The sequence below is a fragment of the Mus pahari genome, chromosome 16 (assembly GCF_900095145.1).
Source record: "Mus pahari chromosome 16, PAHARI_EIJ_v1.1, whole genome shotgun sequence".
NCBI lineage: Eukaryota > Metazoa > Chordata > Mammalia > Rodentia > Muridae > Mus > Mus pahari.
Window position 1 is genome coordinate 43937002 of NC_034605.1, and position 18469 is coordinate 43955470.

The window sequence follows — 18469 nt, forward strand, 5'->3', positions numbered from 1 at the left end:
GTCTGTATATATTTTTTAATCTAAAAAAAAAAAAATGTATTCATTAGACAGTATGTGGACATCCTATCCACGTCCTATTCCTGGAAAAGTATTACAGGTTCTCTAAGGTCTGAAAAAAATTAATTAAGAAAAAACTGGCAGGGCTGAAGTGATGGCTCAGCAGTTAAGAGCACTGGCTGCTCTTTCAGAGGTCCTGAGTTCAATTCCCAGCAACCACATGGTGGCTTACAACCATCTGTAATGGGATCTGATGCCCTCTTCTGGCGTGTCTGAGGGGAGCAATGGTGGTGTACTCATATTCGTAAGATAAATTTAAACAAGAAAAGACTGGTGTTATTTCTACACACTTCAGGAAGATGTCTCCAAGGTGAAGGGACACCCCAAATGTACCAAAAAATCCACACCCCTCACCATGACATCAGCAAGATCAGCCAATCAGAACATCCAGGAACTTTGTTCCAAACAAGCAAAGGAAGGAGACTATTCATGAGACAATTCACACAAAGGCCAGTTATAACCACTCACCGAAACTCTACCACCAACATGCTATTCTTAAAAGTGAAATTCCAGAAAGTGAAGATAATGATATCTATTATCAGATTGAGAGCCAGCATGGAAATGCTACTGTAGCTAACTTAAAAGACAAAAAATGTTGAAGGGATTAGAGGAGAGGGGCTGGAGGGGTGGTTGAGAGTGTTCGCTCTGCTGCCTTGGGGACAGTCAGATCTCCAGCACCTACATAACCAGCTGGGCATCCTGTGAACCGATGAAACCCCATCTCCAAGGAAGGTAATGGGAATCTCTGGGGTTTACGGCTTCCCAGCCTGGCTGACCCCCAAGTCCAGGGAGAGATTCTACATCAAAGGAACAAGTGGAAATTGACAGATAAGATCCCTGATGCTTTCTTCTGGGTTTTGTGCATAGGCTCAGTTGTCTATGAGGATGCTCACACATGTGTACACACACAAACATGTACACATGTACAGGATAAAAAACCCCACACCCTTAAAAGAATTATAAATAAGGAACCTTTATTTCTCATGTATTTTTTAAAAAAGATTTATTTATTAGTATAAATAAATATACTACTGCTGTCTTCAGACACACCAGAAGAGGGAGTCAGATCTCTCATTACAGGTGGCTATGAGCCACCATGTGGTTGCTAAGATTTGAACTCAGGACCTTCAGAAGAGCAGTCAGTGCCCTTACTCACTGCACCACCTCACCAGCCCTCTCATGTATTTTTGAATTGTATGTTTATGGATGTTCTACATGCATGTAATGTCTGTGCAGCTGGCATGCATGCCTGATGCCCACTGAAGCCAGCAGGCGATGTTGGATCCCCTGAAATTGAAGTTACAGGCAATAAGTCGTCACGTGGGTTCTGGGAATCAAAGTCCTCCAAAGTCGCAGCCAGTGCTCTTAACGCCTGAGCCAGCTCTCCAGCTCCTCATATGTCGAAATTAAAGCAAGAAGAGAAGGGAGAAGCTTTGCCATATTTACCCAACTTGTGCCTGGACATTTAGGGACCATTTTTTTTCTCTTATTACCAGAAGTATCAAAGTAGTGCTATTAGTACTACTTAGGCTTATTGGTGCATTTACATTATTTATTTGCTATAATTTTGTTAGATTCCATTTATCTTTTCCCTGGATTAATATTTTATATGGTTGGAGCACATCTTTGAGTAATCACTTCATAAATGTTCTGGAAATGGTACAAACTGCTCATGGTTTTCATTTTCCTTCTTGAATTATAAATATGAAGTTAATTTCCATGGCATCTTTGCTTTGGTGAGTATGCACCCCGAATGAGGCATTTGGCACCCAGGAGGGTTTCCTCCTTTCAGAGTAATGCAATCCATTCTCTCTCTTTGGGATCTTTTGCAGTTTTCTCGTTGTCTGTGAAAATGTAGCATTTCACTAGGAAATATATAATGCATGAGTTTTTAAAGAACTGATATTCTTGACACTCAAGGTGCACTTCCAGGTGAAAAGATTCAAATTGTCCTCAGTTCCTGAAAATGCGTTTCTAAATTGCTTTGAAAGTTCTTAGCATTCAGATTGGCCCCTGGATCTTTCTTTCTGGGAAAGGAAGTTCACAAGCCATAGTGGCAGGGACCAGAGGCCAGTTGCTATAAGTGTGTGTCAGTTTCTTAGCCTTCATGGATCTTCCTTGGACCTTCTAGGCCCTCATATAGTTTGCCCCTATCTGGATCTCAGAAAGTGACAATATTAAATTCTGGCTCCCAGCCGGGGTATCGCTGTACATGGTCTTGAACACCCAGATGTAGCTTTCTTGGCAACATCTACAGCATCACACCTGACACCACAGGTCCTAGGGTTCTCCTAGCCCACTTGAGATCAGTACGTCTTAGTCATCAGAATGCAAGGGTTCAGAAGTGGCCCTCTGTACCTTCTGGCCATAATGCCGGATCCCCCACCCCACGCCCCAAAGCTAAAATTCTATGAGAAAAAAAAACAGACTGAAAAACTGTCCTTGTATGGCAGCACCTGTACTAGCTTGTCATGCAGTTTCTTGTTGTTTGTTTGTTTGTTTGTTTTTTAACACATTACCCGAAACACAAATGCATCATCTTACAGTTCGACAGCCCAGCATCAGGCCCAGTCAGTCTCGCAGAGCCAGTCTTGGTGCCAGCTTGGCTGAATTCCTAACTGGAGGGTCTCGGCTCCCTTGCACTGCAGCCTGAACAGCTTCGTCCTGTAAACCTAAGTGGGGGCATCAATGGAACAAGGAAAAACAAGCAAACGGAAAACTAGAGCCACACTACGGTAAAGCTGGGATCAGGTGGGCTATGCCTGCTCAGATGGAATGCATCTCTGTGTTTATTGTGTATAACACAAGAGAAAGAGCCAGCTACACCGGGTAGGAGTCTGAGGGCCAGTAGCCTCCAGCTGTAACCCCCTGGGAGCAGGAAGCTGCAGTGGCTAGTTTTTATATACACTGGTCAATCCTTGGTAAACACCGGCACTTGCACACACTGTCAACATTTGCATTCAGAGCAGAGGAAACCTTTTGCCAATTATGAGCCTGAGCCATGTGGGGAAAGCTTTGCCATTCTGTGACTAATTACAGAAGTGCTCTGGTATGCCTTCCTTTGGGTCCTTAACACTAGCAAACATGGAGATACGCGAACATTTCCTTTTCTTATCCTGGTGTCTGAAGTTGAACTCATGGCCTTGTACGTGCTAAGCACAAGCTACACCACCCGGTTGCATCCCTAGCCAGAAGATTTGGATGTAAAATTTCCCTTCTTCCATGCCTTTCTTTCCTACAAAGTCCATTGACTAGTCTTTGTCGAAGCCCGAGACCTGTTGGGCAATGGGCTGTGAACAGACAGCCTGGTCTCCAGTCTAGCTTAGGTCTTGAATCCTGGTGGGACCCGGTGGGTGGTAATTTCCACCTACGTGGGACGGAGTGGTTATGTCTCAAAGCTGGATAGAGACAACTAGACACTCTCTAACACATATCTAGAACTCAAGAAATCATGTGTTTCTTCTCCTTCTTAAGTGACTTCCCAAAAGGAGTACATCTAACTAGTCTAACTCAATCACTTTAGATATAACCAGATTGTTTATGAAGTTGGTCAAATAAAAAGTAAACTGTAAGAAATTTCCTAGCTTTATTACAACAACAATTATCAAGAAACAGAATGGGGAAAGATCCCATCATCAAAAATTGCACAATTGCTATCCAGAGACGCCTCAGGAAGGAAGAGATGATAGCGTGGAGCCCACCGCCTTCTATGCTTTTGTAGAGATGGAGGGTTCTTGTTGGGACGATTGTCAGTCAGCTGACTGGGTTCGGTTTGCTGTACCCAAGTGGAAACTGTGGGCCAGCAAGGAGAAGATGTCCAAGTGGTGGTACGCGGCAATTTTTGGGTCCTTTGGCCTTTGGAAGCAGTGAGGTTAGCAGAAGGTAGGGGAGGGGACGCAACAGCAGGTAGCGCCCTCTAGTGTTGTAATTCTCACATTGGCCGCAGGTTAAGAGGAAGCCAGGGAAGACAAAGCTGCCAATTGGAGAGTCATCACTGCCCAGCCCACCATAGGTATGGAAATGAGCATCGGAAGGGATGTTTACAAAAAATATAAGTTATTGTGACGCTTGTAGGGATTTAAAGAGATTCTTAGCAGTGAGTAATGCTGACACACCTACCCATTGCCCAGGGAGAGGTGAGTCCCTCCATCTCAGCCCACCTCGCATCTTTTGCAAACATTCAACCGCGTACTGTGCAACTGTCAGCCAGAGACACGTCTTGTTCTCTGACAGGTCCCATGGTGTTCAACATGATTCTGGAACTTGTGGTAAATGCAAATTCTGGGGCCTTATCTAAGAGTCAGAACCCCTGGGAGTGGAGAGGTGAGGAAAGATGTCAAAGTTCCTCTAGCTGTGGGGGTGATTCTGATGTAACCTCACCTTCGCTAATCCCCTTTAGAAATTTAGCTAATTAATCTATTTTTAGAAATTTAGAGCATTAGTTTGTATGCAATCTTTTTGTTTGTTTGTTTGTTTGGTTTTTTGAAACAGGGTTTCTCTATGTAGTTTTGGCTGTCCTGGAACTCACTCTGTAGACCAGGCTGGCCTCAAATTCAGAAATCCTCCTGCCTCTGCCTCCCAAGTGCTGGGATTAAAGGTATGTGCCACCACGGCCCAGCTTTGTATGCAATCTTATTATGAATATGAAATGACTTGGGTCTAGTAGCACAGGCTTGTAATCCCTGGTATTTTGAAGGCTGAGGCAGGAAGACTGTAAGTTTAAGGCCAATCTGAGCTACACAATGAGACGAAGAGTAGACTGGTCAATTGACCCTGTCCCCAAACTCTTTTAAAAATCTTCAAAAGGGCTTGGGATACGTCTCAGTGGTCGAGTGCTTTTTCCATTGTACACGGGCCACCAGTACAATCTTGAGAACTCAAAAAAAGGAAATAGAATAAAGACCAGCCCTGACACTGCTTTAGATCCACAGTTTCCACACAGTAGAGTCAGCCAGCTACACAGACAGGAAACATCCAAGAAAAAAAATTTTTTTTTTTGTCTGGACTGATCATGTGCAGACTTCTGGTCATTGTTCTCTGAACCAGACAGGGTGGTGACTATTTACACAGCATTCTAAGTGACTTCTAAATGATTTAAAGTGCACAGGTAACAGTACTTGTAAGTGGAAACAGAAAGATGCCCAGTCAGGGGCTAGCTTGTCTACAGAGCAAGCGCCCCTGTCTCCGCACTGAAGAGGATATATAGGTGAACACTAGAACTGCTTTATCTTAGTACACAGATGGGTTCACTTGCTCTGAGACTTTCAGAGAGCAGCGTGTGGAGAAACCTTCACTTTCTCCCTCCTCTGTGCCAGCCCAAGAACTCATTCTTTGCTATCAGCGTTTTCCACAGTGCGGTAGGTCGGGAGCCCCGGCCTAAGATGACGTTCTTATGGGTGGATCAGTGGTTTTTTTCTTGTTGCCATGAGTAAATACCAGACAAGAGGTCATTTAAAGGGGGAAGGGCTTAGTGTGGCTTAGCGTTTGACAAGAGAGTCGTGCTAGGCAAGGTATGTAGCAGGATCGGGAGGCAGCTGGTCACACTGGCTCTTCAGTCAGGAAGCAGACCATAGACAGCACGCGAAACAAGTCCTATCTGCCAACCTCAAGCCAACTCCCAGTGATCCATTCTTCTAACAATGATTGACTTCCTAAAGGTTCCAGAACGTTCTGAAACAGTGCCACCAACTGGACTGGGATCAAATGTTCAAGCAAATGAGCTGGCCAGGGGACATTTAACATTCAAACTGCAACCTAAACCTTCGGTCAAATGAGTCAAGGTTTTCATACAATGTTATTTCTGAAGTGTGAAGGATTTATATTGTTAGGAAACTAAGTCTTTCTTTCCTCCTGCCTTGGTGCTGGGGAATGTACAACTTTGGGGAGTTGAGTCCCTCCCTCTACCCTGTGACATCTAGGGATCAACTGAAGTTGTCTGGTTTGGTGGCAAGTTTATTTACCTGCTGAGGCATCTTGCCAACTCCATATGTTCTTTTTAAATATTATTTGCTTGGTACTGGGGATCAGACTCAGGACCTTGACAGCATGCTAAGTACCCAGTCTACTACTGGTACACCCTCAGCCAGCCTACATCCCATTGTATTTTTTTTTATTAAAATGTCATATTGAAATGATAGAAACAGAGAGTGCAAGCTTTAATTAAAGGAAAAACAAAAACAAAAAAACCCGAGTTGGCTATTACATACTACACACTGCATGCTAATGATCACTTTCAATTACACTTTCTGACCATGAAACTCAAATGACTAGGTATCTCTAGGCTACTTTCCTTTCAATCAATGATGAAGACCTGAAGTTTTCTCTGCATACAGTTTTGGGATTGTGCTCTTACAGAACGTATTGAAGTGCATTACTAGAAACTAGAATCATGAGATTGAAGCCAACTTGGGCTATATAGTGAGACTGTGTCTCAAAACCCCAACCAACCTAGGCAGCAGCAGGCAAGAGTGTCTCGTCTCTCCGTCGCCGGTGCTGGGACGGAAGTACGTGCCTCCATCTCCACGTACACACAGTGCTGAGGATCAAGGCCTGATTTACACGTGCTAGGTAAGTATTTTTCTGACTGAGTTACATCCGGGTCCTCCTTTCTTACTTACGTAGGAAATTGATGTAAATGAGGTTAAATTGGTTGTTCCTTTAAAACAAATATGCAAACAGTACGGATTTGCGGTCATTTCTCTAACAAAGAATTACTTGGCTAAATTTAAATTTTTTTTTTTTTTTTTTTGCCCTGCTGACTTGTGTCTGTGACTTTTCATTTTACTGCCAAATCAATCCTTTCAAATCAAAGCAAGCTTTCTGCTTTGGTCTAAACATACCTTCCTGGAGCCTGATAATCAGTGTTCTATTCCAGTCATGTTAAATGAGGGTACAATTTCACCCCTGGGGGGCATTTGGCTATGTCTGGGGACGTTTTAGTCATACTATGACACAACAGGGCCATGGGCACCTTATGGCAGAAGGTCAGAAAAACGTTCAAGATAATCCTTCTGGGAAGAAAAGTCTGGGCTCAAATGGCAAATGATGACTCAGTGGGTCTGGGAAGCCCCCCCCCCCCCCCCGCCTTGGTTTGCTGCAGTTAGAGCCTTTCAAAGGCCGCACAGTATGAGGCTTAGCATGAGCTAGGGACATTTGAAAAGGAGGCAATGGCCAATCCCTTTGCTTACAGTCTGGTCAACTCTCCTGACCATGTGCTTTTTATGTGCTTTTAGCCCACGAATGCAATCCAAGGGTCTCTTTTTTTTTCTTTCTTTTTTTTTTTTTTTTTTTTTTTTGAGACAGGGTTTCTCTGTATAGCCCTGGCTGTCTGGAACTCATTTTGTAGACCAGGCTGGCCTCGAACTCAGAAATCCGCCTGCCTCTGCCTCCTGAGTGCTGGGATTAAAGGCATGGGCCACCACGCCCGGCCCTAGGGGTCTCTCTTAAGTGTCTATTTGAGGCAAAGCAATACTCCAAAAGCACAACCCCAATAACACCTATTTAAGTTTCTATACCTTATTATTTTATGTATATGTGTGTGTTCCTGCATGTAGCGACTCACATATGCCTACTACCCACAGAAGCCAAAGGAGGGCTTCAGATCCCCTGGAACCGGAGTTACATTATAAACGGTTGTGAGTAGTCATGTGGATGCTGGAAATTGAACCCAGGGTCTCTGGAAGAGTAGCCATTGTTCTTAACCACTGAGCCACCTCTCCAACTACCTTACTTCCCACTTCATAGATACACTGAAGCTTTATGACTGGCTTGTATAAAGTCTCAACTCCTTGTTCTTAGAAACCCATCAGGCTTTGTGGATGAGGTGAACTTGGTCCATTCTTAGGAATCTTTTTGTTCAGCTGAGTGGCTCTCTGCTGTCTTCTACTCTTAAACCAGCTTCCTTAAACAGAGCCTGAGGGTCAGTGGAGATTGAACATCTAGTTCTAACTGACATTTGCCTGACAAGATACCACTGAGAAATTTTACATCCTGCGTGCATCTGATTCTTTCCACCAGGGTTTACTGTTACAGGAAGTGTGCAAAACCCCGAAGCTAAGGCCACCAACCCTTGAGCTCACATCCATCTCTATAAAATTTATCTCCCAATGTCATCTTGTAGCTTCTGCCTAAAGTCATGTGGATTCTTCTGGAACTGACTTAAGAGAACACACTTCCTGGGTTGGCTGTGCTATAGTAATCTTTATTTATATCATATTCCACCATGCCAATGTCATTGAAGTCCCAGAATTTAGATTTACAAGCAGTTTCTGAGGGCTGGGACATAATTCAGTTATAGAGTGCTTATCTAACATATACAAGGCCTTGGGCTTCATCTTCCAGTACCAGGGGGAAGAGGGGGAGAGTTAATTATACATTCAGAATCTAACACATTCCTGGAATTTTTTTTCTCCCAAACTCCAAAAAAAGATGCAATTAATAGGGCAGTTGGAGGGCATAGGGCATACTTGCCCTACTGTGGGGAGCTCATCTGGGATTTTATACAGAACAGTGTCCAGAGGTGCCAGTGACACTTCATCAAGGAGTTGTATAGCTCTCCACTTTCTGCCATGAACAACTTTGTTTGATTCTTCAATATTCAGATGAAGGTTTGGGTCTGCAGAAGCCAATTACAGACATGAGAAAAATAGTTGCACCAACACCTATCAGTAATGGCTGAAAGCTAGCTACTGTAACAAGCATCAGTGGTATGTATGTATGCATTACAGAGTTATAGCTAAAATGTTTAAGTTGGGGGAACATGCTCAGTATACAATATATACTCCTAGGAGCATGTCCTTACATGATGTAGTACCATGTACAATGGGTATACACATAAAAAATTAAAAGATATTTGGAGGAAATTGTTTCCTCCAAATTTGACTTGAAGCCAGCAAGTCAAACTGTCAAAGTGACATCATCAGGCTCAGCAGGTATCAGGATGATTGGAAGAGATGGAAGAAAACAGAAAGCCACAGGTATAGGGGGATGAGTTCCATTTAGGGAAAAGGGAAATGTCAAGGCTGAGACCCAAGCGGCTAGTCTGAGAACACAAGTGGATGCCCTGTAAACAGTGAGCCAAGATGGCACTCCAGGGACAGAGCCCTGGGGAAAAAAAAAAAAAAGGATATTGCTTTGGCTGCTTACCAAACAGACTTCCAAAAACTTTATGTATCAACTAATTCTATTTTTATTTTTTAAAAAGATTTATTTATTATTATATACACTGTATCTGTCTTCAGACATATCAGAAGAGGGCATCAGAGCTTATTACGGGTTGTTGTGAGCCACCATGTGGTTGCTGGGATTTGAACTCAGGACCTTTGGAAGAGCAGTCAGTGCTCTTACCCACTAAGCCATCTCACCAGCCCTAATTCTAAAGGGGAGGAGAACCTGGCCTCTTCTTTCTGAAGCCTGGAACCCAATATGAGGAAGGGACATCATCATCAAGGAGTTGTACATGGGTTTTCCTCCCAAGTAGCCAGGCTTCCTGGGAGTCCCAAAGTGCCAAGGTCACAGGGTTTTTTTTTTTTTAAATGCTAATCCATTTTTCCTCATTGAACCAAATGTAACTAAAGATGCCTGTCGCTCTCCTATATAATTTTTGCAAGTCTAAATGCATCCAAGACTATAATTTGCCTTGGTAATGCTGTCTGGGACTGAATGCTGTGTCCCTCCCTGAGTTTCATATACTGAAGTCTTAGCACTCATTCTGATAGTCTTTGGAGCTGGGCCTCTAGGGACCTAACAGTGTTGGAGGGGATCAAAAGGTGGGATCCTAGTCTGAGGACATTGGTGCCCTTAATTGAGAAGACAGCTGAGCTTACATCCTCATTTTTAGTATCAGCTCCAAGAGGAGATCCTGTGAGGGCATAGGGAAGAGCATCATCTACATGCCAGGAAAAGAGCTGAGCATGGAACTTCCCATCTCTAGAGCTGTGTGGCTAGGGGGTTGATAAATCAGGGGAGGGGGAGAGGGAGAGTGTGTGTGGGGTCGGGAGCAGTAGTGGCTTTGGTTAAACCACCCAATCTACAGCATTTTATTACAGCAGTCCTAGCAGACTAATACAGTCCCCTTTCATACTAATGACTTTGAAGTCAGATGCATTGGTGGTGTGTAGTCTGAATCTTAAGTGTTTTAAGCTAGATTTCTTTTGAGAATTTATGGCCATAAAGATCACATCTTCCAATCTGGGTGAGGTAGCAAAGGCCTTTTAGTCCCAGCACTTAGGAAGTAGAGGCAGGGGCATCTTTGGAAGTTTGAGGCCAGCCTGATCTACATACATAATGAGTTCCAGACCAGCCAAGGCTATGTTTAAAAAAAAAAAAAAAAAAAAGAAACAAAACAAAACAAAACCCAAACCAACAACAACTACAACAACCACGCTAAGTTAGCATCTTTCTACCTTCTTCCCCTGAACTTTCTTTTTTTTTTTTTTTAAAGATTTATTTATTTATTATATGTAAGTACACTGTAGCTGTCTTCAGACACTCCAGAAGAGGGCGTCAGATCTTGTTATGGATGATTAGGTGGTTGCTGGGATTTGAACCCACTGAGCCATCTCACCAGCCGCCCTCCCCTGAACTTTCTTAAATTCAGTTTCCGGTATCTTTCCTGTGCAGCTAAGAACAGGTCTGGGAGTTTGCCTTGTTTTGTTTACATGCTGTGGTTGGAGGAGAAATGATGCAATGACACACTTACGTAACACTCCAGCTCCCTCCTGTAACCTGCGGTCAAGAGTCTGATGAGTAAGCCTATTAAACATGTGGCAGGTAGATTCACAGGAGACAAGGTGGACAGCTATATCCATGCACACTGGGAATATCACATGGAAAACAGGGAATACCCAAGTACCCAGTCTCTTCAATTTTCTCTTTGGTTTGCCTACTAGAAATGTAAACACATTTTTCTCCGGTGGCTGGTACTTTGTGTTGCATTTGTAGTGAGCCACACTTCTCTGCATCTATGGCTAGCTACCCTCTCGTGTGGTTAGTGCGTGCCAGGTGCTGTTAGGACGTGAGGGAGCCCTTTGGATGTTACATTCACATAGCCTCTGAGCTAGATATGACAGTTCGCTTTACAGAAGGGAAACTAGATATTAATCTGTCTGGGATAGTAGAGCTAATAGATAGGATCTGAATCCTGATCGTCTGTATTGCAAAAGTAGATAATTGGGGGGTGTTGTTGTTGCTTTGGTTCTGGAAACAGAGTGTTCTTATGTAGCCCAGACTAGCCTCAAACACATGATTATTCTGCCTCACAAGTGTGGGGATTGATGATATGCATGAGCATACCTAGCTTGCTGCATATTCTCATTGTATGCATGTCTCACGAAAGCAGGAAGAGAAGGCTCACATCTTAACCCTAAAGAAATCTGAGCTGAAATCAGCATCTTCATCCCTGTTAATCTAAGAACTAATATCTAGCACAATTGACTAACACTAAGATTTCATTTAAATGTCAACTTCAAGGCTCTTAAGAGGGAAAACAACTAGCATGCAAATTCTGTGATGGCTCCCAGAGCAACGAAAACACAATCACCGGTTCCTTTCATTAGGATAACAAAGGCTGGCAGGAACCTGCCTAGCCAAGGTTCAGTAGAAGAGGACCAGGAGAGGCTAGGGAGAATCTCTTGTACTGATTGGGAGGATTACCTATCAATAAAGAGCCTATGGCCAATGAGCTGAGGCAAGAATAGAGGGCCGGACATCTGACAGGGAGAGAGAGGATTCTGGGAAATAAGCACAGGCAATTCACCATCACTGAAGTAAAGTGTCACTGAGGACAGTGTGAGACTAAGGAGCGGTAATCAACCACATGGCAGGAATTAAGAATAGAATACATGGGTAATTAAGTTATGAGCTAGTTGGGGAATAAGCTAAAGCTTATAAGTCTCAAGCTGGGCGTGGTGGCGCACCCCTTTAGTCCCAGCACTCGGGAGGCAGAGGCAGGCGGATTTCTGAGTTCGAGGCCAGTCTGGTCTACAAAGTGAGTTCCAGGACAGCCAGGGCTACACAGAGAAACCCTATCTCGAAAAACCAAAATAAATAAATAAATAAATAAATAAATAAAAATAAAAAAATATTAATAATAAAAATTAAGTCTCGGAGTCCTTATTTCCGAACTGGGCACAGGTGGAGTGGAGTAGCCTGCAGTTACAAATGTCCCTGGGCACCATTTCTAACCACAAGCTTTTCCACTCAGCCTTTGTTCCCTGAAATAATGACTCTGAGCCTTCTTATATAGGAATAAATGCTAGGCCAAAAGCCTTGGCTTGTTCCCTGACTTTCTCATAACGTAATGGCCCATTTATTCTAAGCCCCACCCACCACATTATTGCTTACCTCTCCTCAGCTTTATGTGACTGGCCACAAATATTATTTGTATAATAATGTACATATTTTTATGTTCCTCTTTCAAGAAATGTCTTGCCTGTTAACATTAATGACTCCACGTGATGAGAAGGCAAATCTTCTGTGACTGACGACGACGTCCGCCGTCCCGCCGTCCCGTGCCTGACAATGTCCCAGAATCTCCCCCCTCCCCCTCCCCGCTGCAGGAGCCACTTCCTAATCCTGTCTCAGCTCACTGGCCGCTGGCTTTTTATTAACAGGTGATTTGTTTGTTTGTTTGTTTGTTTGTTTTTGTTTTTTCGAGACAGGGTTTCTCTGTGTAGCCCTGGCTGTCCTGGAACTCACTCTGTAGACCAGGCTGGCCTCGAACTCAGAAATCCGCCTGCCTCTGCCTCCCAAGTGCTGGGTCAGGTGATGTTTTTATACAGTGCTCAAGAGAGTCTCCCTACAATGATGTCCACTTCTCCACATTCCTTTCCGGTACCAACAGGCAAGGGTGCCCATCTCTCTCCTTCTGTCCCTTTCTCTTTTCTGTGACCAAGTATTCTCCTCTTCCTCAAATAGGACACATTCAAAAACGTTCTGTGGGCCCAAACTTTGTTGTTTTCAGAACAAATGGACACTCTAGAAGACACCTCCAACTTGAGCCACCTGTTGGGTCCCCAGTAATCAATGGCCTAGTGGGGAACCAGATAACTATAGTTACAGCAACTACCTCCTGCATTTTCACCTTTAAAAGTAAAAGTTGTGTGTGGGAAAGGTCCTATGTCTCATCTGAGCTCTCTCACACTGAAAATTGAGGCATATTTAATCCTTAATCCATTTGCACTGACATTCGTGTAATGGGAAAATGTATTTGACTTAAGTTGTAGAAGCCCAAGATTAAGGATGTTTTGATCCCTTATAGATGATGAAAGTGTGTGTGTGTGTGTGTGTGAGAGAGAGAGAGAGAGAGAGAGAGAGATGGGGGAGAGAGGCAGCAATGGAAAAGAATGAGTCAGCGCTGCATCCACGCCCACAACGACTGAACTAATATAAGCACTGAGGGGAGATCCTGCCTCGGGATTCAGTCATCTCTTATCTCAGGTTCTGTCTCTCAATACAGTCAAGCTGTAGTAAATCCCATGTCTAAGCTAATGGAGGAAACCAGTCTTGAAAATGGGGTCCTTTCCACTTGGTCCCCATTGCCCAAACTTTTGTAAAGACCCAGGGTGGTGGCTCTGCTGCCAGTGTTGCCATGGAAACAATCTCCCCAGATGGGACAAACCTCCAAAGAGACCAGCATAGCAACCTGTGATGGAATTTTCCAATCCGACCTCTATTTCTTGCAAACTTGAGGGAATGAGGGACCCAGAAATTGTTCTTTTTCCCCTATCATTGAAGCTCAAGGCTCACGTAACCTCTTAGAAGGTCTTCAGCTTGGTTTCCAGCTGAGGCTGTGGTTTCCTACAAAGAAAATATGTGTCCTAAGGAAACAACAACAACAACAACAACAATGATTTAACATCAGACATTCTTTCTTAGGATAGAAAATCTAGCTCCAAAAGGTATCCACTAAACGTCCCTGAAAAAAAAAAAAAAAGCAAATTTACTTTGAATATTGTGTAGAAGCATTAAATAGGATAATACTACAATTACGAGGTGAGGTGGGTGAGCTGGACCCTCAGAAGAAATGTGCTTCTGGGAGCCACTGGAATCCTAGGGTTTGGTTTTGTTTAGCTTAAGCCAGGATTTCATTGTGTAGCCCAGGCTAGCTTCTAACTCTTAATCCTCTTGCTTCACCCTCCCTAGTATTTGCCACTTTGCTGGACCTGACTTCCTATTCCTGTAGCAGATGGCCTATTCTCCACCTAGACACTGGCTTTCCTTCTAGAAATTACCCTGTAATATCTCCAGGAGACAGATTCTCCTTATGCACCCGCCCCCACCACCACCACCAAGGGCTAAGCTAAAAAACCAGGACATTAGATACCTATGAAATCCCAGAAGATGCAGGGCAGCAGAGCAATCGACCCACATGCTTATCTAATGAGAACAGTAGATTTTGCTTGGTTAAACCAGACTGTGTTGGCCCTGGCGTGGCATGCATGTTAGTGTCCCCTGACTACGCGCCTTAAGATGGACACTCTCCTTAAGTTTGTGTGTACGGGGGATAGAAGCTGTCTTTGACTGTCTTCCTTGATCACTGAAAATTTTATTTTTAAAAAATGTGTTTAGACTTATTTTACGTGTTGAATGTTTTGTCTGCATGTATCTCTGTGCATGCCTGTCGTCCATGAAGATGAGAAGATGCCCCATAACTGGAGCTATGGATGGTTGTAAGCCACTATGTGGGGGCTGGGAACAGAACCCAGGTCCTCCACAAGGACAAGTGCTCAAAACCACTAAGCCATCTCTCCAGCCCCTCTTTCTACCTTATTTTTTTGGAATGAAGTCCCTTACTGGATCTGGAACTTACTGATTCTTCTAGAATGACAAGCTAGCATGCCCCAGAAAGTGGCCTGTCTCTACCTCCACAGATGCTGGGGTCACGGGTGTGCACCACCATGCCCAGCTTCTTATGTGGGCACTGGGCATCCGAATTGAAGTCTTCTTGCTTGCCTGCTGCAAATATTATTCAGGGTTTAGGGTGGGTGATATCTACAGCTTTAGATGGTCTCCTTATTAACTATGTATAGCTGTTTCAAGGAACCAAGTGGTTGGCAAGGCTACTTTAGCTTGGAGCACCACTGACCTTAAACTTCTCTTGATAATAAGTAGATAATATTGGAAAAGAAAGTATATTATCTACCTAAAGTCTCCTCTTCACTCAGAAACATGCCCTGGTTTGAAAAATAAATAATTCAGTAACAGATGTAATCACAGCAACTTTCTTTCCTTCCCCTCTCTCTTTTTCTTTGTGTTTCTCTTTCTTTTTCTCTCTCTAGCTTTCTCTTTTTCTCTCTTTTCCCCCTCTCCTCTCTCTTCTCTCTCTCCTCTCTTTCTTTTCTACTCTCTCTTTTTTTTCTTTTAAAGATTCGTTTATTTATTATATGTAAGTACACGTGGCTGTCTTCAGACACACCAGAAGAGGGCATCCAATCTCATTACAGATGGTTGTGAGCCACTATGTGGTTGCTGGGATAAGAACTCAGGACTTCCGGAAGAGCAGTCAGTGCTCTTAACTGCTGAGCGATCTCTCCAGCCCCTCTCTTTCCTGCTGTCTGTCTGTCTGTCTGTCTGTCTGTCTGTCTGTCTGTCTCTCTCTCTCTCTCTCTCTCTCTCTCTCTCTCTGTGTCTTTTTTTTTTTTTTTTTGGTTAGAAATGGACGCGGCGGGCTGGTGAGATGGCTCAGTGGGTAAGAGCCCCCGACTGCTCTTCTGAAGGTTCAGAGTTCAAATCCCAGCAACCACATGGTGGCTCACAACCATCCGTAACAAGATCTGATGCCCTCTTCTGGAGTGTCTGAGACAACTACACTGTACTTACATATAATAAATAAATAAATCTTAAAAAAAAAAAAAAAAAAGAAAAGAAAAAAGAAATGGAGGCAGCACCAGAATCTGAGCTTAAACAGCGACTTTTCTTTAAGGGATCTCACATTCTCTCCTCTTCTACCTCACTCTCATAAATATGAATTCTACAGAGTTTGGAAGCAGAATCTCCTGCAGATAGAGCATCTGTGTGACTTGACGGTCTCTGGCCAGGAGCCACCACCAGTAGTCCTTAAAAGAGAGGGTTTGATATCCAGCATCCACAGGGCAGCTCACAACCATCTGTAAATATTGTCCGGGAAGATCTTACACCCTCTTCTGACCTCCACGGGTACCCGGCACACACGTGATGCACAGGCAGTCATCCAAGCAAAATACTCATATACTAGAAGAAAAAAAAAAAAAACCTAAAAAACAGAAATAGCTGGGTGTGGTGGCTCAGGACTTTAATCCCAGCACTCAGGAGGCAGAGGCAGGCAGAGCTGAGTTTCAGGCCAGCCTGGTCTACAGAGAGAGTTCCAGGATGGTCAGGGCTACACAAGAACACCCTATCTTTAACAATAACAATAAATAAATATAAATTGTTAGAAGAGAGGGCAGGGTAAATAAGGTGGAGAATCTGTTATCATTTTAATGTTCTCATGAGTGGAAAGAAAAAGTAATTCCTGAAGTAAATATACAAATACCTACATCTATTTCCTTAAAGATAAACAAACCATCAGCAAACAGGGAGGAAGGTGGGCAAAATGTGAATTCAAACCTCAGAGGGCAGTGTTTTACAAGGATACAAAGATGCCGTCTGAGAAAAGGAAAATCCAGATGCGCAGGAGCAAGAAACAAGTTGTTTTATATAAAAGGCACATTGGAAAGACATTAACAAATGAACATGGGAATTTCGGATGGAAAATTAAGTTATCGAGATGCAATATGCATGGACAAAATATTAAAAAAATATTTTTTAAGTTTCAGAACCAAAGGCCTAGGTATTAAGTTCAGCTTTGGTGTTAAGAAGGGGTCCTTATCACTGTGCACATCGAGGGGGACATGATTCAAGGGAACAGCCATGCCTTATCACTCCAAAGCTCCACACACTTTCCTCATTGCCTGACCACTTCTGTGGTTAAACCAAGAGGACACCACCACAAAGGAGAAAGTTGACAGAGGACAGCCACACGGGACACAGGCTCAATGAATATTTATTTAGTTAGCCATTTAGACAAAGGCCCCCTATGTAGCTCGTGCTAGCCCCATCTCCTGTCCCTCCAGCCTCGGCCTCCAAAGTGTTAGGATTACAGGCGTGTGCCGCCACTCCTGATTCTCAGTGAACATTTAGGAGCTGTTTGCCCTTGACGATTAGTGCACACATGCTTTCTTTGCCTATTTGCTTGGCTGTTCACACAGAGGAGAACGCAGAGAGGTCAGCAATCCCACCACAGCTGGGGATGAAATGTCAGCTCACAAAGGCTCATGGTGAGCAGCCTGCTGCTTAACATTAAAATGTTTTTTATATTTTTTGAGATTAGGATAAAATTATGTCATTTCCCCTCCCCTTTCTCCTTCCAAATCCTACCATATACCCCTATACCATATACTCCTTGTTCTCTTTCAAATCAGGACATCTTTTTTCATTAATTATTAATTGTTGTTATATATATATATATATATATATATATATATATATATATATATATCACATGCACAAAAACACACAAATATCCTCTTGTTGAAGATACTGTATACTTTAGACACAGGACCCAGAATCCCCTGAGCTGGAACTGACATGAATAGATGACCTCTCCCTGAGGACTGCTCTCATGGTACTAGAAGACAATGGACAAGCTTACAAAGGAGGGAAGCAAGCCTACAGTCCTATCCAGTGTGATGCTTAGGAATCAAAGCAATGACCAGCATGGCACGATAGCCCTAAGGGTGCAGTAGGTACCCAAAGTTACCAACTCTCTAATTGGATCTATGATCTACTCAGTAAGAGAGAAACCACTACAACTCCTCTAAATAGGGTTGGTTGAGCTGTTCAAGACAGGGTTTCTCTCTGGAGCCCTGGTTGGCTTAGAACTCAGAGCCTACCCCCTCTGCCTACCAAGATTTTGAGGATATTTAAGATGCTTGTTTGATTTGTTTGGTTTGAGTGCTGGGCTTGTGAAATTCAGTATCAACTTTACCACTGAGCTACAACCCCTAGTTTCTGGAGGGGGTAAGTTTATGAGAAGGAGAGGAGAGAGAGGATGAGGAAGAGGAGGGAGAGGGGGAGGAGGGAGGAGGAGGAGAGGAAGAGGAGGAGGGGAGGAAGGAGAAGAGGAGGAGAAAGAAGAGAAGAGAAGGAGAAAGAGGAGAAAGAAGGAGAAGGAGGAGAAGGAGGAAGAGGAGGAGGAGGAGGAGGAAGGAGAAGAGGAGGAGAAAGAAGAGAAGAGAAGGAGAAAGAGGAGAAAGAAGGAGAAGGAGGAGAAGGAGGAAGAGGAGGAGGAGGAGGAGGAGGAGAAGAAGAAGAAGAAGAAGAAGAAGAAGAAGAAGAAGAAGAAGAAGAAGAAGAAGAAGAAGAGTCCTATCCCTTTTCGTATCAGAAAGAAAGC

The 18469-nt window shown here is 43.6% G+C and overlaps 1 protein-coding gene across 1 annotated transcript in view; it reads right to left on the bottom strand.

The window, feature by feature from the left end:
- Positions 1 to 2618: 2618 nt before the first annotated feature.
- Positions 2619 to 18469, bottom strand: part of C16H6orf52 (chromosome 16 C6orf52 homolog) — a 17892-nt gene continuing 2041 nt past the window's right edge. Inside the window, 5 exon segments of the mRNA XM_021215371.1 lie at positions 2619 to 2729; positions 8523 to 8575; positions 8578 to 8629; positions 8631 to 8671; positions 13809 to 13854. Coding sequence (XP_021071030.1) covers positions 2619 to 2729; positions 8523 to 8575; positions 8578 to 8629; positions 8631 to 8671; positions 13809 to 13854 — 303 coding nt within the window.